Genomic DNA, 24,629 nt, shown 5'->3' on the forward strand with positions numbered 1-24,629 from the left:
TACGCCACTTGTTGGCACCGGTGTTCACCGTTTCGCTTCTCCCATTATCTCCAACACGGAAACGACGCTACTCTAAACACACACACACACACAGAGACATTATAGTCAACTGCACCAAACATGCATATTTACGCACAACCGGTAAAACTTCGCGAAAGAAAGCTGCCTGCGGGTGGGAAGGTTAGAGCAAACCTTTCCAGTTAGGTGACTCAAACTAACCTTCGGGCTCTCCTTGCCATACGACGTTACTTTACTATCCAGTTCCCTACTTTTTTAAAAGTAAACTTATTTAGCATGAGAACAGTCACATGACGGCTGGATAAGACTCGACTGTTGTCAGTAGCGTCATAGCAGTGACTGAAAATGATGGCACTTATTTTTTTCTCGGTCGACTGTGTTGAAGTTCCCTGATGAAGTTTCGTCAGCTGTGTCAAGTGTACGGACCGAAGGTCGTGAACAAATAGACAGTGTGTCACTGATGTAGGTAATTTCCGAAAGTAATCAGGATGTCTACTTGGAAGACAGCTAAGGAACACCGTCCCTCATCAATGACGACCTAGTGAATCTGGTATGGCAGCACATTGTGGAGAACCGTCGCACCAAGAGTGTGGATCACAGCAGCCATTTTCCACAGGTATTGCGACGCTAGTTACATGGAATTGTTACTAAGCACACGCTGTTCAGGAAAGTGCGTGCTGAATGAGTGCCGGAAAACCAGAGACTTGCACGCAAAATGTATCGCTTAGGAGCAGCGTAGATTTTTGTGCAGCGTTAACATGATGAGGGCGACGAGGTTCTCGACTGGATCGTCAGGGACGCTGAGACGTAGATTTCTCACTTCAGCCCAGAAACCGAGCAGCAGTCGTCACTGTCCATCTCTGGTCAAGACGAAGTTCACACAGGCTGTATCTTTCCGAAAGTGATGTGCGCGGTGTTCTGCGATGGACATTCTGCACATCGACTTCCTGCCCAGGGCTGAAACAGTTAACGCTGACCGTTATTATGAAACACTAAGGACATTTGGAAGGGCCATTAAAACAAGAGCCGTGAAATTCTGAGGGCAGGTGTTGTGCTGATACATGACAGAGATCGCCCATATACTATTCGGCACATCATCCACCGTACAGTCCTGACCTTGCTTTGTTATTTCCATCTTTTGTTGCACCTCTACGAATTTCTATCCTGTCAGCTTTCTCACCCAGACAAAGAGCTCAAGATGAATGTCGCACGCTGATTCATTTCCTGCGCAGGAGACTTGCGTGAAACGAAACACAAAAGTTGATATCACAATACGACAAGCGTCTCAGTTCTGGTAGTTATTATATAGAAAAATAGCTAAAGTATTGCTTTATCTGTTGACGAGAAAGTTTTTCGTATAGCTAATTTTCCTTTTCATAAAAAAATTGGGAAAATATTTAGATTACCTTTGGATGTTAAGCTACTGTTAAAAGATAGTTGTGACCATTCGTCTTTACAGATGCATTAAACACGGAGTACGTGTCTGGCCCAGCTTGGCTGCATCTCTACACTATGCATGTTTTGTCTAATAACGTTACAGTCATCGTAGGTGAAACAAAGTTATAGAGAGCAGGAAAATTTATTGACAAGAAGCCAGGCCATGAAAAGCACAGTTTTACTAGCTCAGCCTTCTTCAGTAGTAGGATTTGACTACAGAATTTCTGAAGAAACAAATCTCAACATTTAATAGGAGAACAACTTTTCATAAGCAACGAAAGGCTTGAGATAGCTAACTGGATTAATTAAGTAGCTTTTACTTGCTAACTTAACCATTCACAGAAATTAAATTTCAGAACATACAATTTCTTAAAAACAAATCTCAATATTTAATAAAAGAACATTATTTAGTAAATAATAAATGCCTCAAATAACTAACTAAAGTGGTTAAATAACTTTTACTTCAGCACATTTATGAGACGTTGACATAATAAAGGGCACTGGAGCCTTGGAATAGCACCAACAATCAGACAGGATAACAAACGATACAGAACTATAACAGAGGGATAAATACAATTAAGGAAAAACATATCATTGAAAGAATTTACACAACCAGTAAGATTTGCCTTCAAAGAAAACAGGGGGAGGGCGGAGGAGGGAGATACTTTAAAACAGTAAACATTGTTCTCAACAATTAGCAGCCGACAAAAAGGAAGGGGAGCATACGAGTAACCTATTAACCATGACATGCAGGAAAGGTGTAGTTCAGTGTCACTTTTTAGGTGAGATCCGAAGTAAGAGTAACATAAAGTCCTCACCGAAAAATTATTGTTCTGTGATCGTCCTGGAGAAACAGAGCCTTCAGTGTCTTGTGCCACATTTAATGCGCTAACAGTAACTTCGCTCAAGAACAGCGTTAGCAGGAGTTAACATCCAGGCCAGGATTTTAGGAATGCAACAGAATCAGAAAGGCGCCAAAACGAACTTGCGCACCAGGCCACAACACGGAGCCACGTGGCAATGTACCACGCCTGCACCATCACCGATGACAGAGTCACAAGTCACTCCAGGATATGACTGTCCCAGAAATCTCGAGCGATCCTCGTAAGTCTCGAATGGGCCGACTGCCCTCTGTGGGCACAGAAGGGGAACCCGTTATCGCCAGTTAAGAAAAGATATATTCGCATTTACTATCGATCCCACGCATTATGCAACGAGAAGTTTGAAGACAGAATAAGGCAGATCATAATTGTCACTGAAATTTCTACATCTACGTCTACATCAGTGCTGAGCGAGCCACCGTAAGGTACGTGGCAGGTGGCACAATGTGTAGAACTGCCACTTTCCCCATTTCCGGTTACAGTCGCGAATCGTGAACGAGAAGAACGTGCGAGCTCGAATCTCTGCAACTTTGCCTTCACGGTCTTTTCGTAATACATATAGGAAGGAGCCACATCTATAGAAGCGTCAGGTATTGGAGTCAGGTGAGCGGGGTGATGACTTCGCATATACTAAACGAACCTGAGCGTTGCTCTTCTTTGGATCATCTCCATTCCACCAGTCAGTGATGTTTGGAAAGGGTACTTGACCGACGAGAAATACTGAAACATCGTTCGAACAAGATTTCTGTTAACTACCTCTATTGTGGGTGGAGGATGCTTCCAACGAATCACAGTCTTCGTCTTTAATTCATATGATTACTTTACTACTATAGTGCCATCTTAAGTTGCACCGTAGAAATGCTCCCAGAACTTTTAAGGATGTGGCTGCTTCCAGCGACATAATAACGACTCTTTCCGCCTGTTTGTGAGCAGTACACTGTATTTCTTTATGCTCAACATCAACTATCAACCTCTGCACCAAGAGTCGATTTCCTTCAGTTCTTCTTGCATTTCGCAACAGTCTTCTAGCGCTGCGTTACGTTATTTACAGACAACATCATCAATCGCGAGTAGAGTCTTGGAGTTTCCGACAATATGTGTGAGGATAAAAATATACATACGTTATCTACAGTAATGGTCCTACAACAGTTCCTTGGAGTAGGTCCGAAGTTATTTTTACATCTGAAGATTTCACTGACTTATTAATGACATAACGGTAGTCATTTTCCTGCGTAGGTGTTTTATTTTGAAACAACAACTATATATTATTACCTGCTGCTCGCAGTCACACGTTGTCAGTCTGGTTAAATGGAAAACAAAGAAAAGAGAACTCACAAATTTCTACTACATATGGCAATTGGTTATCCGTCCTAATCTCTTTCCCACACTACCTGTCTCCTCCTCCTTCCCCCTCTCATTGTCCTTTACCTATGCTGAACGTGCATCATCTCCTCGCCCCCCTTACTCCATCTCCTCTTGCCCCTGGAACGGCATTATAATCTCTTCCTCTCCATGTTTGTGTCTCTCACCTCCTCCTTCCCCCTCTCTCTGTCCATCACCTCCTCCCCCATTTGATGTCAGTCTTCTCCTCTCCCTCTCTGGCCATTTCCTCCTGTACCTGGATGTACATCCTAATCAGTTTCTATCTAACCTCTGTCGTCCTGCTTTGCCCTCTCTATTCCCATCGCCCACTCTTCCACTCAATCTTCTTCTCCCTCATCTGCCTCCATCCCCTCCTTCCTTTTCTCCCTCCTCCTCTCTCCGCCCATCAACTGCTCCCGCTTTGTCTATCCATCTCCTCCTACCCCCTTTTTTCTCTCCATAGCGCCCTGCTTCCTTTCTCTTCGCCTCTCTCTGTATATCACCTCACCCCCACTTTCTCTGTTTACTTCCCCTTCCTCCTCACTTTCCATCTCCTCCTGCCCATTTCTCTCCCCCTCTGTCCATCACCTGCTGCTCCGCGTCTGTGTCTGTATTCTCCCCCCCCCCACCCATCTCCTTCTCTGCTTTCTATTTCCATTTTCATCGCACCACTCTGTCCATCTCCTCTTTCCTCCGTCTCTCTGACTTTGAATCTTGTTTTATTGTAAATTTGGTGGTAATATTCGAATCATAATCAGATAAGCAGTAAATACAACTTCTCTTTTTGCTAACAACGTTTCACTGTTATATATGCAGAGTGAACATTAATAAAACCGACTAACTGCAGAGAGGGATTCCTGAGTTGAAATGGAGGGAAAAAAGGTGCTATGAACACGTGTCTGGAAATGTAGCATTTCCACTATAGACAGCACTCACGAATGAAAGTTCCTCTGAGTACCAAGATGGTGTTTTGTGCAGCCAAGCAGATGGAAACGGTAGAGAGGCAGCACGGCCATACCAAACAAATACCATCATAGACACCATCCACATCACAGAACATTTGAAGCCCTTTTTGGGTGCTTCTAGACCTACGAACATACAGGGAGGGGTGGGCTGCGTGTACATCAGATTTGGAGGACCGGGTTCTACAAGATATTCAGACGAATCCTAGTACAAGCTCTAGGCAAGTGACCTGCCAACATGGTGTATCCTAAAGTACGATTATATGTATCATGCAAGACAACTGCTAGTGTCCGTATCACATGAGACGGGAGCAAGGATTACCACCACTGGATTCGCTCTACAGGAAGGATTTTTCCGATGGTTTTTCCTCCTGATCAGCACAATTATGGGATTTCTGTCATCAGTCTTCTTTACCAATAACGCAATCTTCACCAGAAATGGCATCATCAATCTGCATAATCGTCGAGGATCCACAGGGAATGGTTGAGGCGTCTAAACAGCATCGATTCAGCATCAATGTGTGGGCAGGTATTCTTGGCAACCAAGTACTTCGACTGATTATTATTTCACAACGTCTCGATGGAGGAATGTACCTGCACTTCCTGCAGAACACACTGCCTGAGCTGCTTGAGAATGTGCGTTTGGAAATATAACGGGTGGTTTCTGCATACCGGAGTACCACACTACTTTCGCATTGCAGTTGACAGACAACTCAACATCATCAGGACACATTGGATTGGACAAAGGGGCCCTTTAGCATGGCCTGCTGGATCACTCCATGGATTTTTACCTCTGGGAGATCTGAAAACCTTTGTGCATGCTGAACCGGTTCGTGATGTGCAGACCTTTCAAGAGCGTGTTCACAATGGCTGTGATGCTATTCGGAGAGAGGCCAGAATATGCAGCGATCTATGATGTAACATACACTAATGGCCATTGAAATTGCTACACTAAGAAGGAATTCAGATGATAAACGGGTATTCATTGGACAAATATATTATACTAGAACTGACATGTGATTACATTTTCACGCAATTTGGGTTGCATAGAACCTGAGAAATCAGTACCCAGACCAACCACCTCTGGCCGTAATAACGGCCTTTATACGCCTGGGCATGGAGTCAAACAGAGCTTGGATGGCGTATTGTGACGAGCCAATTTCTCGGCCATCATTGACCAGACGTTTTCAGTTGGTGAGAGATCTGGAGAATGTGCTGGCCAGGGCAGCAGTCGAACATTTTCTGCATGCAGAAAGGCCCGTACAGGACATGCAACATGCGATCGTGCATTATCCTGCTGAAATTTAGGGTTTCGCAGGGATCGAATAAAGGGTAAAGCCACGGGTCGTAACACATCTGAAATGTAACGTCCACTGTCCAAAGTACCGTCAGTGCGAACAAGAGGTGACCGAGACGTGTAACCAATGGCACCCCATACCATCGCGCCGGGTGATACGCCAGTATGGCAATGACGAATACACGCTTCCAATGTGCGTTCACCACGATGTCGCCACACACGGATGCGACCATCATGATGCTGTAAACAGAACCTGGATTTATCCGAAAAAATGACGTTTTGCCATTCGTGCACCCAGGTTCGTCGTTGAGTACACCATCGTAGGCGCTCCTGTCTGTGATGCAGCGTCAAGGGTAACCGCATCCATGGTCTCCGAGCTGATAGTCCATGCTGCTGCAAACATCGTCGAACTGCTCGTGCAGATGATTGTTGTCTTGCAAACGTTCCCATCTGTTGACTCAGGGATCGAGACGTGGCTGCACGAGTCGTTACAGCCATGCAGATAAGATGCCTATCATCTCGACTGCTAGTTATATGAGGCCGTTGTGATCGATCACGGCGTTCCGTATTACCCTCCTGAACCCACCGAATCCATATTCTGCTAACAATCATTAGATCTCGACCAACGCGAGCAGCAATGTCGCGATACGATAAACCGCAATCGCGATAGGCTATAATGCGACCTTTATCAAAGTCGGAAACGTGATGGTACGCATTTCTTGTCCTTACACGAGTCATCACAACAACGTTTCACCACGCAGCGCCAGTTAATTGCTGTTTGTGTATGAGAAATCGGCTGGAAACTTTCCTCATGTCAGCACGTTGTAAGTGTCGCCAACGGCGCCAACCTTGTGTGAATGCTCTGAAAAGCTAATCATTTGCATATCGCAGCATCTTTTTCCCGTTGGTTAATTTTCGCGTCTGTAGCACGTCATCTTCGTGGTGTAGCAATTTCAATGGTCAGTAGTGTCTTAAATTGTGCATTGCACCCCATAGAGGCCCTTTGAACATCTGTTGTGATGTGAATCCAATGCAGCTCTATATTGTGTTCTGGGACGATATGATGTCGTTGCATGCACATCGTCCATTTGTGGACACATGTTCACCGGAAATTTTTTCCTCTATTTTCAGTCAGTAATCTGTTCCTGTAGTTTCCAAACGTTTATTACAGTAACATGTAAAAATATGAAGTAAATAATTCAGTTCATTATATCTGTATTTTATCTGTTTTGGTCCTATTTTGAAAGATCATGGAGAGAGAAGTACTAAGTTTATGTTATTTCCATAGAAGGTTTAAGATTAAAATGTTCTGCATTTCATCTGATGTAAAAATTAAAAATATTACAACAAAATCTTAAATATTTTTTATGATGTGGGAAAATGTTAATAGTAAGACTGATTCTTGTTATGCATTAATAATCTGGTTGGAGAAAAAATACATTTTAAGAAATACAGCATACCTGTAATTAAGTATATACAGTCGTCACTTACGGTGAATATGACAATATATGTACCCAAGAAGAAAAAACTGAACTAATCAGTAATGTGATTTACAAATAAAATTTGGTCTATTTTATTCAGAGTGAGTCAGTTTCTTTGCTCGGTGCATTACTGCCCTGCTATTGAAAAAATACACTCACATGGCACTGTTACAGCCGGGATATTTTTCGAATCAATTGTTATAGCGTTGCGAACAGCAATTTTCTGGTTTGCTACCAGTTTAAGGAAGCGCTATTTCTAGACAAGTATGCCGCAGATAAATGTTTGTCTACAATCGGATCTTTTATTTGACGACTCGAGTTGAAGCTTTAATTACAGGCAAACCAATAGGCCTATCGCAAAGTGAGTTATACCAATATCTTTCTTCATTTGTTGTGGGTTAGTCCATACGGACAAGTACATTTCAAGTTATCCAGTTTTGAAGCGAAGTAGCGAAGTAGCGAAGACACCGAAAACCAGACAATTCTTACTACAATATAAATTAAAAAAAATTGTTTTGAACTTTAAAACCCAATTTCTCTATATGGACTAAACCACAACAAACGCAGAAAGATATAGGTATAGCTCATTTTGCGAGAGGCCTATTGGTTTGCCTCTAATTAAAGCTTAAACTCGAGTCTCCAAAATAAAAGAAACTTCCAATAGTAGTCAACAGACACCACACATCCCGAGTTATGACTTCCTTGGAGCGGGGAACACACTCTAGACAGCTGTTAAAATTTTATCTACAACAGTTAACGGATAGAATCTGTTTGTATCCTAAAAAGAAAAAAAGAAGTTATCGCTTTCAAGGGCCAGGAGCCAATTCCTAGCAAAATAATAACAAAGTGTCTCATTCATGACGGAAATGGAAATACAAAAGAAAGCAGAAGGATTTAATAACGATAAAGAATAGTGTATAGAACCTTCGGAACTTAAGTAAGAAAGGAAACTCTATCTAAGTTCTTCAAACTGATTTCAGAGCTAACTATGACATTTAGAAGTGAATCATCGACCGTAACAAAAAGAAATGAATAAAGAACACAAGCATCTGAGCTGTGACTCCTAAGAACTGTAGCTTGGTGCACACTTTCTCACTGGAGGATCACTGAAGACAGGGAGTGAAAAGCTTAAATGAGGAAATTAAGGAATACAGGAACAACTGAACGGACTGCATCACAAGAATCGAAAATGACAGAATAAACGAAATAATGATGAATTCTTAGCGAGCGTAATGCTTTTAGGAAGACCAAGGAAAAGGTGGAAAGATGAATAATTCAGTCAAGAGGATGTAACTGCCAAATCTGTAATACAGGGTAATTGTAATTACAGTTTAACTTTCAAAACGCTGTAGAAATAACATCACTGGTCAGAATGATGTCAAATTGCAACAGAATGTTATACGAGAAGGGGGAAAACATATGGCAGAAGAAAAATAATAGTTTGAAAATTAATCAATAGGTGGCGCAGTATGTGTCAAAATATGTAAATGAAAACACCTGGTATGCGCACGACCCATTGAACTTGGTATAAACACGCCGGGTGCACGGCTTTTCCTCCTCTCGCGTCTGCGACGTTCACCATGACTGTCTCAATGCAAGGTCGCGCTCTGCTTGTAAAGCTATTTTACAAGAGTGATGACTGTGCACACCTCGCTCTGCAAAAGTTCCGGGCACTGAAGGGTTTGAAAAAAGGCGATGTTTCGATAACATGGAGAAAATGATTCGGAAATTCGAAAAGACGGATCTTTTGCTGTGCAACCTGATAGAGGGAGGAAACTAACTGATTCGACGTAAGCGGAAGCAGTGGCCACATCAATGCGGGAGGAGACGAGTAGTGGTGTGCAAACGTGTAGTGCACGGAGAATTTCCCGAACATTGGACATACCCGTGAGCACGGTGCGTGAAATCCTACGACACGTTCAAAATTACCCATGTGCACTAGTTGCTTCCTGTTGACCTGCCAGCAAGAGAGACCTTTCCTTTGGAATTTGATGCTCGCATGGAAGTGAATAATGATGCCTGTGGATGATTTTGTGGACAGACGAAGCCCACTTCCATCTGACAGGATATGTCAATGCACAGAATTGTCGAAATGGGCAACGAAAAATCCACACGCAAATCAACCAGTATCATTTCATCAAATGGTTCAAATGGCTCTGAGCACTATGGGACTCAACTGCTGTGGTCATCAGTCCCCTAGAACTAAGAACTACTTAAACCTAACCAACCTAAGGACATCACACACATCCATGCCCGAGGCAGGATTCGAACCTGCGACCGTAGCAGTCGAACGGTTCCGGACTGCGCGCCTAGAACCGCGAGACCACCGCGGCCGGCCTCCATTTCATCCTGAAAAGTTCACTGTGTGTGCGGGTTTACGGCATCATTTATCATAGGGCCGTATTTTTTCGAAGAGACGGATGCTTCCGGTCCTGTTACCTGTACCGTCACTGGTACAGGTAATAGGTGCCTTTTGCGAACCACGTCATTCCAGCTCCCCAACAGCGTGGACGTGTGGATGGGATCATTTTTATGCAAGATGGCGCACCTCCGCACATTGCAAATCCCGTTAAGCAGCTGCTGAAGCGCCATTTCGGAAATGTTAGAATCATCAGCCGCCATTTACCAACAGCCTGGCCATCGCGATCACGTGATCTTAATCCGTGTGGCTTCTGGCTCTGGGGCTATCTGAAAGATGTTGTGTTCAGTGTTCCGATTGCAAACTTATCTGCACTGAAGACAAGCATTGCGCAACACATTCTGAACGTGATTCCGGAAACACTTCGACCAGTTGTGGAACATGTTGTTTTTCGATTTAGACTTGCTGCAGAAAACGGTGTTTTGCGCCAGTCACACCGAAATTAATAATTCGATTTGATTTTGATTCATGCTTTTTATGCGGGTTTTTTTTACCTCAGGACAATTAAAAACCGATGCGATTGATGCCTTTACGCGGTTTTTGTCCTCAGGACAATTAAAAACCGACTTTTCCAGCCGATGTGATATGACCTTGCCTTAGTTAGCTTACGTAACTAACAGTATCACACCTGTACACCCATGCACACTGAGTAGTACAGCTTGTTTAACGTCATACGTACACCTAGGGCATTGCTGTATGATTCATTTGTCATTTGTAGTCGACCACTACTAAATTATCATGCTTACAGCTCCATCTATTGCTACATTTTGTAACTATTTATTTTTCTTCTACCATACGTTTTGCCCCCTCTCCGTTAATATTCCGTTGCAATTGGACGTCATTCTGACCAGAGGTGTTACTTCTACAGCGATTTGAAATTTTAATTATAATCACCCTGGACATCCATACAAAAGATATTACGATTTTTTAACTAACTGTGATGTAATTAGCTCTGAAGCTACATGTAAAACCCTGATCCAGTGTGAGTTGTGTCCTAGAAGCATTAATCAGGTTAAATAAATAAATAATAAAGTAAAACCAATTTATACTTGTACTTACATACATATAAAAATAATTATGTAAATATATCCTCTTACTGTGGTAAAGAACAATAAAAAATGTTCAAATGTGTGTGAAATCTTATGGGACTGCTAACGTCATCAGTCCCTAAGCTTACACACTACTTTACCTTAATTATCCTAAGGACAAACACACACACCCATGGCCAAGGGAGGACTCGAACCTCTGCCGGGACTAGCCACACAGTCCATGACTGCAGCGCCATAGACCGCTCGGCTAATCCCGCGCGGCAAAGAACAATATCCAGTATATCTGAACTTGGATGGAGAGGCATTGAGCCAAGGAACAGAACTGCAAGCTATATCAGTGAGCCAGCAGCTGTGACCGAGCGGTTCTAGGCCCTTCAGTCCGGAAACGCGCTGCTGCTACGGTCGCAGGTTCGAATCCTGCCTCGGGCATGGATGTGTGTGATGTCCGTAGGTTAGTTAGGTTTAAGTAGTTCTAAGTTCTAGGGGACTGATGGCCTCACATCTTAAGTCCCATAGTGCTCAGAACCATTTGAACCATTTTATATCACTGAGCCAAGAGCAGAGAGAGCAGAGTTATTCCACAGTTGCTTTGTAAGCCATTCCATACAGTTGGGATCGGCTGGCGATTGAGATCAGACAGCGTGCGGGATCGGCTAGCAATCAGGATTGGCTGGAAATCGGGATCGGCTGCTGTTTGGAATGGTTGGTGATCACGATCACCCAGCGCTAATGATCGGGTAGCGACCAGGATCGGCTGGTGATCAGGATAAGCCAGTGTGCGGGGTTGGCCGGCACGAGGGATCGGATTGGCTGGCGATTGAAATCAGCTGCTATGTATAGGGAAGGGTCGCTTTGCAATCTACTTTGTGCAAGTGTTGGTAGAAGGCTGCTGCTCATGTGACTCACATGATCACCAGCAACATATTCCAAGTTCGATGTTGTGTCAAAGAATAAGAAGACAAACTCATTCAGTAGTATTAAAACGTTTATTGTGCTTCTGAAATTTGAAATAATCTTTTCAGACCAAGAGCGGAAATATAGAATGTAAACGATAGCAGTTTACTATGTACTAAATAGTGTAGAGGAAGTCGAGATAAAATTTTTTAAATAGGGCACTTGTGGTCTACCAACTCTGGAACCTACCTCAAATAAGCTAAAAACTACCTAAATTAAGGAACAACTGCATCAGGCCAGGTTTCCATTATTCTCTCGCTCTCTTCATATAAACTATTAGCCATAGAGAAAAATGAATAGGATCTTTTTTGTAGGAAAATTAATGTAGTTTGATTTTGTAGTGGAATACGTTTTCGAGGAAAACATGCAAAAGTGACGTACAAAAGTGACATAGAAAAGTGACTTACAAATTACATTAAGATTCCTACAAAAAGGTTTCTATTCATTTTTTATCTAGGATTAATAGTATGCGTGAACAGAGAAAGAGAATACTGAAAATCACAGACTGAAGTACTTTCAAGTTCCTCACAACAACTAGAAAGTGACTTGCAAACATCATTAGTGCAAATGGTTCAAATGGCTCTGAGCACTATGGGACTTAACATCTAAGGCCATCAGTCCCCTAGACGTAGAACTACTTAAACCTAACTAACCTAAGTACATCAGACACATCCATGCTCGAGGCAGGATTCGAACCTGCGACCGTAGCAGCAGCGCGGTTCCGGACTGAAGCGCCTAGAACCGGTCGGCCACAGCGGCCGGCTATCATTAGTGCACAAGTGAACCGAAAGACAAATGCATTCTGTTAAGGTGAATGCAGGAAGAAACTCTTTTAATCGACTGGATACCGAATTGTGCTTCCCAAGCATAGGATTTGCAACATCTGAGCTAAAACCAATGACGTTTTCTAAAGGAACATTAAGTTGTACTAAGACTTAAGTTTCTTACACACGTTAGCCCCAACGGTCCCAGTCACAGAATAAATGGAATGATGGGTACAGTAATGAAATGCTTCTTAATTTAGACGTTGAAATTCTTCGCAAATAAATCGAAAAATATTCTTATATTGATAGGCAAGTCAGTCGGAATCGACTATTACGTTGTGAACGAGCTCATGCCGGACTACGTCGTTGTGCCAAGCCCACCGACTGTTTATTTGTCTGCAGTGCAGAACTAGCAGAAACTGCGTCGTCGATCGACATGTCATTTCAGCTTCAGTATTCTTTGAATGCAGACTGGTACACCAGTTAGGAGAATTTAGACATGCTACTTTTACGCGACGAATGTCAAAGAAATGTTGTCGAGACTGGGCGGCGGTATAGGGATGCCTGACCATTGCTGTCAGCCACGCCAGACACTTGCACTAGTTATTAGGTCATTAGTGCGAACAGGCAGCTTCAACGCCAAACAGAGGACGAGGACGAAGACTGCAACTGACAGAGAACATGAAGAAGCGTTCTGGCTATGACGCTTATCAGTCCGCATGGTGGCACGAGACGTACTGCTGAGGAATGTTGGATCGGCCAGACGAATACATTCGCACCTTGCATCGACATAAATTCCATCCCTATCGTCTGTCACTTCAGGCATCGGAGAACGTGATTTCAAACGCCTTGTAAAATTATGTCTCTTTGCTCAATAGTGCCTAGGAAACAACACTATGTTTTTCCAACGTGTGCTCTCTGCCGAAGAAGTCTGCGACCTAAGGTAATGTAAATTTACATGACAAGCACTATTGAAAAGCGAAAAATCACGCTAGCTTCGTCAAATAAAACACCATCGGCCGTGGAGCGAATTTACATTCCGAGGGATGTTAAATGGTAAGGCATATTCATAAACATTCTACCCGTCCTTTCCGAATATATACCACTGAATAAGCGACAGTGTATGTAGTTCAACATAATGTCTATCAAGCGCATTCTCCTTGTGTTGAAAAGCAAATATTGAGAAAACAGTATGCTGATGGTTGCGTAGGACGGGCTGCATCGGCCGCTCAGGTCCTCTTATTTGACTCCTCTTGATTTCTTTGAATGGTGAACATTGAAAAGGATTTGCTCATCTATCTCTCGAACTGAAATTTCAGATATGCTTTGCAGTCGTTGCTAAACAATTTCAGTACATGCTTAAGAGAAAATCTACGCTTCGTTAAGCAAAGTATTTATTTTGTGGGTGACATGTCACCAGTCATTCTGAATAAAATGTTTAGTTTATTCAAAGTGAATTCCGTCTAATATACAGATTCGAATGCTTTCTGTAGAAACTTTTGTCCGACAGCAGGTGTTTTACCTGTAACAAGCATTCAGGCATCTTTTTTAAGTCTAAGTAGTTTCTCTTTTTTTCGTAAACACGGTTGTTTATCAATTAAAAATGAACGACCGCCGTTTCTGTTTCGGCTTTGAGAACTAATCAGCAACGGGGAGGGTTTAATTGGAAAACTGAATGACGTAATTGTTGTTTCCAGTAAAACCTGGAAATGTATACACACTTTCCTAAGCCCCATCTGGCGTGCCAAAAGCTAACGTACACCGTTGTTCCATACACAGAAATCATAGCTGACCCTGCATGTACCTCGCACAGGAAACGACATTTTATAATGGTAGCGTCTGCCTTGCTCGGTATAACAACGGAGTCTGCTATGTGATAACAACGCAACAGCCGACTCTGGTCGCATTGCGTTTCAATTTTAGTACATTTCTCGGATTTTTTTGCGAAAGGCTCAACGTAGTATTAACAAGAGTTTATGACTGTAAGTGTCATTGCAAGAGCTGTTGAATGCATTTATGAAAGGTTACGGTATCATTAAAAACCATACTTGTTTTAGCATCTCGGTTGATACCTGATTTCAGAGTGCAGTTAATTAAAAAACCATTACGTGCCCCTCGTCATATTATTAACTGCGGAAAACCTCGTTCCGATACCTTTAACTTTTCACGAAAGAAAGAGGGTATTACGTCTGACGTGACTCACCCCACAAGAACTTCAGCGAACCAAGTATCCGTATCTGTGGTACAGATCCTCCATTCTTAAGATACTGTTTCATTGCGTGTACTCTTTCAGATCCTTAATGCAACACTCTTTATCCGTGTAGTTATATAGGACGAATAACAGCTACCTGCAATATCTCTACTACCATAATATTTTAGCTTCTCTAGGAGAATACTGTGAACTGCGCTTTTGCCAAGTCACAGAAGATATCAGTTGACAACAGTTTCTCATTCAAATTTTGTATAATCTTACTTGTGAACTTAAAAATAGCACGTTTCTTCAGATAAACAGTTTTGAAACACAAGTATGTTATTTTGAGAAAGGTGTGTAATCGTAGTTAGATACATAATTTTTTCCAGTACCTACGACAAGAAGGTAAGTAGTGAGACAGGTCGGTAATTATTAACATCTATCTTACTGATTTTCTTGTGAAGAGGTCTGACAATAGCATAATTCAGTCTGTCTAGAAATATCTCCTATGACAGTGACTGTTGCATGTTGTTGTTGTTGGTGGTGGTGGTGTTGTGGTTGTTGTGGTCTTCAGTCCAGAGACTTCTACTCTATCCTGTGCAAGCTTCTTCATCTCCCAGTACCTACCGCAACCTACATCCTTCTGAATTTGCTTAGTGTATTCAGCTCTTGGTCTCCCTCTACGATTTTTACCCTCCACGCTGCCCTCCAATACTAAACTGGTGATCCCTTGATGCCTCAGAATACATCCTACCAACCGAGCCCTTCTTCTAGTCAAGTTGTGCCACAAATTTCTCTTCTCCCCAATTCTATTCAGTTCCCCTTCATTAGTTATGAGATCTTCCCATCTAATCTTGAGCATTCTTCTGTAGCACCACATTTCGTAAGCTTCTATTATCTTCTTGTCTGAACTATTTATCGTCCACGTTTCACTTCCATACATGGCTACACTCCATACAAATACTTTCAGAAAAGACTTCCTGACACTTAAATCTATACTCGATGTTATCAAATTTCTCTTCTTCAGAAACGCTTTCCTTACCATTGCCAGTCTACATTTTATATCCTCTCTACTTCGACCATCTTCAGTTATTTTGCTCCTCAAATATCAAAACTCATTTGTTGCATATGTTATTGAATACGTTGCGTTTATGTGAATAACACGATTTTAGTACTTTAGTCGAGATATTGTTTCTGTTTTGGGGGTGTTAAATGTATTCTTAATTTTTTTTCGAAGATCATGGAGTAATTTTAATTTTCATGTGTGTACCAGGCAATGCTTCTTGCATATGTTGTATTTATTTCTCCTTTAATCTGTTTATCCCAGTCTTATAAGCTAGTTAGAGGATAAGATTATTGAATACATTACAAAATATTATGAAATGTCACAGCACTAACAAGTGTATAACAAACCTTCTCAGCACATTATAAAACCTGACAGTCACGGTAGCAAACTGGCTGCTTTACGAAACGCCATTGGGCAGCGATTGCAGGTAGCCTCAGGGATCGTCACTTGCTGGTAGATACGTATTAGGATCCACCTGCACCAAGTCACCTGCCTCTCAAGTCGAGTGAAATACAGATTTATACTCATCAATTCCGCGTTTCTCTTCAGCCCTGTCTCATTTTTTCACTGGAAGTCCTTTTTGTAGTTTTTCTTACCGAAGACACTTCTTAGACTATCAAAGTGTTAGTTTTGAATGCAGTATTCTGTTGATAAGATGTACAGTTCATATCCATGTTGATTCTTACCGCGACCAAACGAAGAGTGTGATAGACAAATGCTGCACTCTGTTGAGCTTTGGGGGACAGCAAATAGATCCATAACACCTACTTAACCCAACTGAAAACAAATCACTGCATTGTCGCCTGTGCAGAAACAATACAGTCACCTGAGACATGTTAAGCATAATGGCGGTCAGGCACTTCCGAAGCGCACACTTTGCTGAACCTGCGTATGTTTTCTGTTTCTGTCGTCTTGTGTCCTTGACCTCTGCGTCACTTCCACAGCGTATCACAAACTATATACAGTGAAACGATTGTAAGATACAAGCAGCAGAAGTTCTGTGTGCATCTTCGAACGTTGAAATAGTGCGGGATAAACATACGGTGAAATAGTGAGACGGTGCTTTGTTGGCTAATCCTTCGCGGTAAAGATGAATATGACGTCCAAGCATTCCTAGTTAATAGAATGATTCGACTTCTCTGCTGCTTGCAATAAAATTTCTATTTATGTGGTAATGTATGAGGTTACAACTTGTTGCTCTGGCTATAAAAAGAATAACGTAATCTTTAGCACCGAAATGTCGCTCACCTCGATGACCTTTACGACGGATCATCAACTGATGCAATTGTCTACGAAAAGTATTTTAACCCCAACGGCGTACCTACAGAGATTGATCTGCACGGATGCTACCTTCAAAAATTCACTTTGCGAAGGACAAAAACAAAAAGGTAAACAATCTTTACTTTAACGTAAGGTCGAAGTTAAGTTCATTTGACGTAGAACACATGCATGGATAAGGAAAAAATGGTGACTAATCATAGATTCACCTCAAGTGCTTTAATTATAATAAGAATTACGGGAGAGGTTGTGGAACCTGTTGCTCCTAATTAAGACCCATGTTTCAGAGCCTTTTGCCCTGGAACAAACCACATAACAAACTGTTGTGTTGAGTACTCTCGTCAAGACAAAGTGCAGAGTCTTGTGTGTGCGTGAATGTGTGTTACCTGCAGTAACGTCGGGCTAGTATATATGACAGAAATTGTTCCAGGTGAAGATTTTAATTTTCACTGCTTTACTTCACACTACAGTGATCTCTACTCATCTTCGATAATGTAGAAATGTCTCGCACACGAAAAAGAAACATCGAAAAATTTTGATTACACTTACAGCTAACACAAAGATGTCCTTCAGCACTTAGACTAACTACCGGAATACTAGTAGTAGTGTAAGATATCTACTGGAACTACTTCTTTCGTAAAGGGAAGGTTTCTACAGCTGTTAAACTCACTTGGAGAAAGGAACATCCTACTGTACTGAAAAATTTAATAAAAGCCCACATAAGAAAATGAAAAATATATTTAATGGCATTCACGTATGAAGATTATGTACATTTAATGATGAAATGTCCTCGATGACAGCACTGTTGTTCAGACGGCGGCGGACTACTTGCGGCAGTGGCAGACGCCCTTATCGCAGTAGCCGCCCCTGAAGCCTTTCCGCATGCCGATGCAGCGGGCGGCGCAGGCAGAGTCCCCTACGCCTAGAGCGCTCAGCAGATCACACGTGGCGCGCACGTGGCGGTCGCCGTGACCATCCTCCCCTGTCACTGTAATAAACAAACAAGGCGATTAACTTAAAACTGACAGTAGATCACGTATGTCAGAATAGCTGTATTGTGTCAGTTTGTTGGTTATACATTAATGATGTCACTAATCGCTACTGGTTGGCTTGAATACATCCTTTGCAGCTCTACAACCGCTAGGGTAAACCACAGGGAGTACATGGTTCCGTACAACTTGTACAGCAACCGAATTACAGTTGTAAGAGTAGAAGGATACAAATGGGAAATAGCAGTTGAGGAGTAAGGGAGTGAGACATGATTGTACCCTGTCACCGCTGTTATTCAGACTCTGCATTGAGCAAGCAGTAAAATAATCCCTGGTGGAATTCATTAACAGAATTAAAGTTCCATGAGAAGAAATAAAAACGACGAGATATGTCGATAATATTTTAATTCTGTCAGAGACAGAAAAGAATTTGGAACAACAACTGAACGGAATGGATAGTGTCTTGAAAGGACGCTATACGATCAATATCGACAATAATAAAACAAGAGATTTGAAGTGCACAATTAAGTCAGCTGATGGTGAGGGAATTAAATTAGGAAACGAGGCACCTAGAACAGCAGATGAGTTTCTCTATTTGAGCAGCACAATAACTGACAATGGCCGAAACGGGATGTAAAATTTCTTCTAGCAATAGCAAGAACACCCTTTCTGAAAAAGAGGAATTTATTAACATCCAATATATATTTAAGTTGGGGGGGGGGGGGGGGAGGGTGGTGCGGTCTTTTCGAAGGTATGTATCTCGAGTAGCAATGGGCTATGTTTGGACATATCGATGGTCATTTCGATTTCATCATAGAAGTTTACACATCGATTACTAACAATAGTCTATGCTTTTAACATCGATAGTTAATTATGAATTTATAGAATGGCTTCAAGAGGAACATACATGTATCTTCATATTTTATTTATTAATCAATAAATACAGCAATGTTAAATTTACATATCACACAACATTTTCCGCAGACCGTAAAAATTATATGTTTGAGAGAATTTTCTCCTTTAGTCGTTTTCATTGTTGACAGAAAGCACATCCTGCTTTTAATAAGTCTTTCAGCATCTGACAATGTGGTGATACAACTAAAACATTTTTTTGTACCTTTGGATACACAGTAACGATGATTTCCCATACTTTCTAATCGATCTTGTTTAAGATGGCGACGTTTTCTGTAATAAATGAACCATGACGGTAGATTCGTTCCAGTTTGTAAAACATGAATATTATTTTCTTGTTCTGTTTCATATTGTTCAGTCCATAAGCAGATCCATCTGTTAAGTTTAAACAACTAAAGAGGCATGTCGAGTTTTGAATGGGCCATTGGAATTATGTTACAATCTGTTATAATTAAATAGAATTTTTTATATTGAACTAATGAATGAACAAATATTTTGAATCGTACATTGAAATTACGTATAACCAAACATCGCAGAAGCAGGTATCGGTTTGAAAATGAACGCACGCGTTTGGAACTAGTCACCAATAAAAACACTTTTATGCAATGGTGACGGATATTTTGATAAATGGTATATAACTTTTTCTTCCAAATGGTACTTCTACTCCTTTGACCATTGCACTGAAGTCAATAGACATGTTCAGACGAAGATTCGTCTGAATGGCGAAAAAAATTGTTAAATATGGTAACAAGTACCCATTCCTCCAGCCAACATAGAAGGTTCATATTTGGTCCCCAACATTGCATTGATGTTACAGTGCATCAAAGAGTTCAGTATCGATACTGAAACATGTATATCTATAAACCCAAAGCCTGGCCGGACAACTGTGCGTATTAAAGTGCCGTTTCCAGGACGAGGAGGCGCATAAGCCCTGGATCGATTCCACCCGGCGGATTAACGACGAAAGTCGGGGTGTCGGGCCCTGTGGATATGGTTTGCAGGCGGTTTCACTCATCCCACTACGTGAGTACTGGACTGGTACCTAAGTCTCGCTCCAGTTACACGATTTACAGATATTTAGAAAACTTTCTCTTACTTCCATATGAATAACACTACATGCAGACTGTTGGGGTATGCGTATTTCGTCCCGCGGGGGCAGCGGGGTCGTCCCCTTATGTTAACAACACAAAATCCGTAAATAACCATGCTGAATCTAAGACTATGAGGCACAAAGCCAAAAAAATAAAATTAGAAGATGTTTACACCTCCAACATCGATATTCGCCGCACGTCTCTATTGTTAAGTTTGAAGTGTAGCCTCGTACGCAAGTGAAACGTGGAGGATAAACAGTTCAGACAATAAGAGAGTACACTTTGTGAGATCTGGTGATAAAGAACAATGCTGAAGGTTAGATATGTAGATCGAGTAGACAGTAAGGAGGTACTGATCGAACTGGAAAGAAAGAAATTTGTGGTACAACTCGACTAAAAGGAGAGATCGTTCAATAGACACATCGTCGGTTTGATACTGGAGGGAAGCGTAGCTCGTAAAAATTGTAGAGGGTGACCAGGTCTTGACTAAGCAGGCAAGTTCAAATGGGTGTTGGATGCAGTGGTTATAACAAGATGGAGAGGCTTGCTGAGGATACACCGGAGAACTGCAGCAATCCATTCTTTGAAGTAGAAACAACAACAACAACCACTACAGATGATAAGATTTTGTTATGACAATATTAAAATGCCACGTGTTTTGTAAGATTTCCTCTCGTCATCGTATGACGTACTGGATTTAGACACTTATCTTAAACTACATCTTGAACTACAGCTTGACCTACATTGGGTCTTATCGACATCTGTCATTTGAGTTCCTCCAGACTTTGTCGTGCGGTACAGTCTTCTATTGTACACAACCATCTTGCTCCTGTATTTTCCCTAATGTCTTCCTCCCATCTTCTACTACATCGTCACTCGATCACTACAATCCAGCAAAAAACATCCTTGGTCCATCTGCCACCAATTCGCCTCGCTACACTACCGACATTCCTCCATTCCATTGTTATCAGACTCATGATTATGTCTTTCACTTCAGTCTGATCCTCTTTCTTTTCGTGTTTCCCCTAGTAATTCCCATCATACAACTCACCATCGCTCACTGAACGACCCTTACTTTTTTAATGGTTTTTGCATTAAGAATCCATGGCTTAATACTACAAGTGTGGAAACTCAAGCAGATTATTATTGCAGACATATCGGCAACTTATTTTGAAAAATTTGTTTACTTTATCAGAACCACTTGAGGCCATTTTTACTACACTGTTCATTTCTTTTGCTCTCATTTCCATCACCGTGTGCAACGGCACTAATTACAAAAGCTGTTCAATTGGTTATGTGACGTCATTCCAAATTTGTTCTATTTTTTTCTATTCAGTGGTTTGTTATGCACGCGGTTTATTGTGCACGATTTAAGTTTTACTGTAATCGTTTAGAGGTCCTGCTTTCAGTCATTCTCTATTTAGCTGTTCCTTTCGCTACTGGAGTTTAGCTGTACCACACGCAAACAATACAATCTAATCGAGAAAACCAAGGTTGCTCATGTATTTTCCCTCTTCTTTCTCTGTATTCAGAAGTCATCCTGATGGTATTTTAACCAACTAGGAGTGGTTGGCGTTAGAATTAACAAATACTACTTAATCAGATTTTGCTTGTTGTTATTTGCTTATTTTATTCTACAATGTGCTCTGTGCCTCCCAACACTACGGCTTTACGTTTTTGTTCAGTATAGCAAGATTGTGCTCTATAGTTAAAAAGTGAAAATCATGAATAGCTCTTTGGAAGGATTCCTCAATGTCGCCAATGGCTGCCTGATATTCAACACAAAAACTTTATTCAAAACTGTTACATAATGTATATGAAGAAGGTATTTTTATCTCCGTGATAATCTCGTTTATTTGGCTAAGGGTAAAAACTGAATCCGTAAATTACTGTATCTTTTTTCCTTGTAGCAAGATATTTTCTACTATTTCCTTATCTCTAGGTCTTAACATATGGATGTATCTCATATATTGTGCTGAAACACATGGACTTCTACAACAGAAAGTGTTTATTCTCCAAATTTCTCAGAAAAAATCTTATTCTGAGGCCTATAGCAGATTGGAAACATAACGTAAAAATTTGATTCTTTTTTTAAGATGTGGCAATCATTTTTAAAAATCTGGTAAACTTATCCTTTACTGCACGACTAAAATACGGCAGCGGATAGACAAAATAAAATAAAGCGTAGGTAGGGCGGACAACACTGCCTTACGAAAAACGTATTTTACATGTAAGTTAAGAGGAGGATGTTTGTTGGAGGATCAAATACAAGATGGAATGACCGGCACCGTCAATAATAAGTACATGTCGCAACAGGCTGCACAACATAATACACGGTGGAAGAAGAAAACAGAAAATGTCACAGAACGTTTGTTGTGTGTGAAGAAGCACTTTCAACTCGTTCAGTGTTATCACTGATAGAAGCGGAAGCAAATTATTTCCATTGCAACCAATATGTGAGTCAGGCTCCCAGACTGGTGAACACTGTCCAGATAATTCCTCACCAGAACAATCTGGGGAGATTGTTGGTGGAGTGTACCACTGACATCAGAAATGTCGGAGAAAACAAACAACCACAAAAGAAGTATAGCGGCCATTACCGTAAATCCTGCAGATAATTACTTTAACAAGACTTTCCTGCCATAAGCAGTCATTTGTATAAGAAAGTTACTTTTGCCGTATTCAGGTGCAGTTATATTTGTAGCAAACTTCATTTCACTGTATTATATGTCATTACGTGGAGGTTAGCCTGGAAAATGTAAATAAACTTGTAATGCAGCCTCAACAACGCGCACCAAGGTGAAATTTATTTTCAGCCTCCAGAGTATCCGCTAGTTCGTTGCTAAGCTTACGCATATTTCTATAGAACCTATTTAGGGCGCTAGCTGCATCGAAAAATCCACCGAGGCAAGAAGAAGACAATTGTATAACACGTCTTTCTCCTGATTTGAAGTTTTCGCCTGTTTCTTCTTCTTACATGCCTCTTTTCGCCTTTGCACATCTTCTACACTCAACATTCTCCATAAACTGTTTTGCGTATTCTAGTTTTGAATGCAGTCCTCCCAACTGATCCTGTCATCACTTTAGCTTCTCCTGGATTCAGCAGCATGTTTCCAATTAATTTGTCCCATATTTTGGTACAGTAGTTCTTTATTTCGCTTACTGTTATTTAACAGGAAAAAGTGATTTGCTGTTCCGAGTGGCCAGTAATATAATTACGTTTTAGAAATAGAGCAAGTGGTCGAAGCTGCCACAGAGGTTTCTGTGAAGAGTCACAAGGGATTCATGTTAACAAATACACGGACGTTATTCCACGTTGCTGACACTCAACAGAAAATCAAATTACTTGATTCAAAGTAATTGTTTTCTACAACAACATGCAGAAACGCTGCTAGTTTTTCATATGACCAATAAAGTATATTCTCCTACATAACTCCTTATCTGCCTTCCGTACAGACGCGATTCAACGGCGTGTTTGACACCGTTTCAGATAACGGGGGCTTCAATGCAGATAATAAGTTACATATGTACTGACACCAGTCCCTAAAATTCAACTATAGTTTTATTGTGGAACAGAAACACTATTTTCATACTGTCCTTCCCCCAGTTGTGTTTGTTGTTTACTTTATTTGCAGTCGATCTCGAAGCGTTTCGTAGCTTCATCTTTAGCTACTTAGGCACCGTTACCAAAATAAAATGCCACTGCAAGAATATTCTACTGCTGCATCAGCTCTAACTAAAACTATAGCTACTGCTATACTGATCATTACCAGATATTTACTAGATGGGACTGCATATGAGCTCGGGGTTGTTTAAAGTCGAACGGCCACATTAAACTAATAGCAATAGATGCGAATGTCAGAACGAAATGCATTGGAAGAACGACACAACATTCTGTGAACTAACCACAGGTACTTTGTAAAGTACTTCTACGTTTGTAAGGCACTTATCAGTGGGCCAGTGCTTACCTGGAGCAGCAGATGTAGCAGCCGTGAAGGCGACCAGGGCGAGAAGAAGGGCAGTGATAGAGATTCTCATCGTAGTGAACTGACTATACACTGGATACACTGGTCGATGACAACAAACGTCAGCTACCGTCCCAATCAGCGGTGGCGTCTGTGTTATCTGCCCAGTGGCAGTATGTTTATATACAGGGGCAGAAGCGTGCTCGCGCTGAGATAGGATTCCCCTTACACTAGCCGCTTTCACCTTCTAGTGCTGCTTCCCCTAGCGGTATTGTGGTTACGACACCTCCACTGACCCCGTCACCCGTCGTCACGCTTTGAAGGGGGGTCCCCCTTGACAGAGAAACATATTGTCATTGTCGCGTAGCAACTTTGACGTCCTATAGTTGATTTTCACCACAGGCTTACTGTTCTCCAAACTAAATTTCAGCTCTTTTGTGCGTCAATGTGCCCCGTTACGGTCAGATAGTACTTGTTCTCAGACTGTACAACTATTGCGAGGATCCATAGCAT

General features: G+C 41.5%; 1 protein-coding gene across 1 annotated transcript; it reads right to left on the reverse strand.

The window, feature by feature from the left end:
* Positions 1-17,983: 17,983 nt before the first annotated feature.
* Positions 17,984-24,247, reverse strand: LOC126234419 (defensin-like). The gene is made up of 2 exons (XM_049943110.1): positions 24,120-24,247; positions 17,984-18,147 (listed from the first exon to the last, which is right to left on the reverse strand). Exons 1-2 carry the CDS (start codon positions 24,187-24,189, stop codon positions 17,984-17,986), a joined length of 234 nt encoding a protein of 77 aa, XP_049799067.1. The 5' UTR covers positions 24,190-24,247.
* Positions 24,248-24,629: the final 382 nt, after the last annotated feature.

The sequence above is a fragment of the Schistocerca nitens genome, chromosome 2 (genome assembly GCF_023898315.1).
Source record: "Schistocerca nitens isolate TAMUIC-IGC-003100 chromosome 2, iqSchNite1.1, whole genome shotgun sequence".
NCBI lineage: Eukaryota > Metazoa > Arthropoda > Insecta > Orthoptera > Acrididae > Schistocerca > Schistocerca nitens.

Coding starts and splice junctions, on each gene's coding strand:
- LOC126234419 (XM_049943110.1), bottom strand. CDS start 24,189: ATGAGAATCTCTATCACTGCCCTTCTTCTCGCCCTGGTCGCCTTCACG. Junction 18,148..24,119: donor TGCTACATCTGCTGCTCCAG/GTAAGCACTGGC, acceptor TGTTTATTACAG/TGACAGGGGAGGATGGTCAC.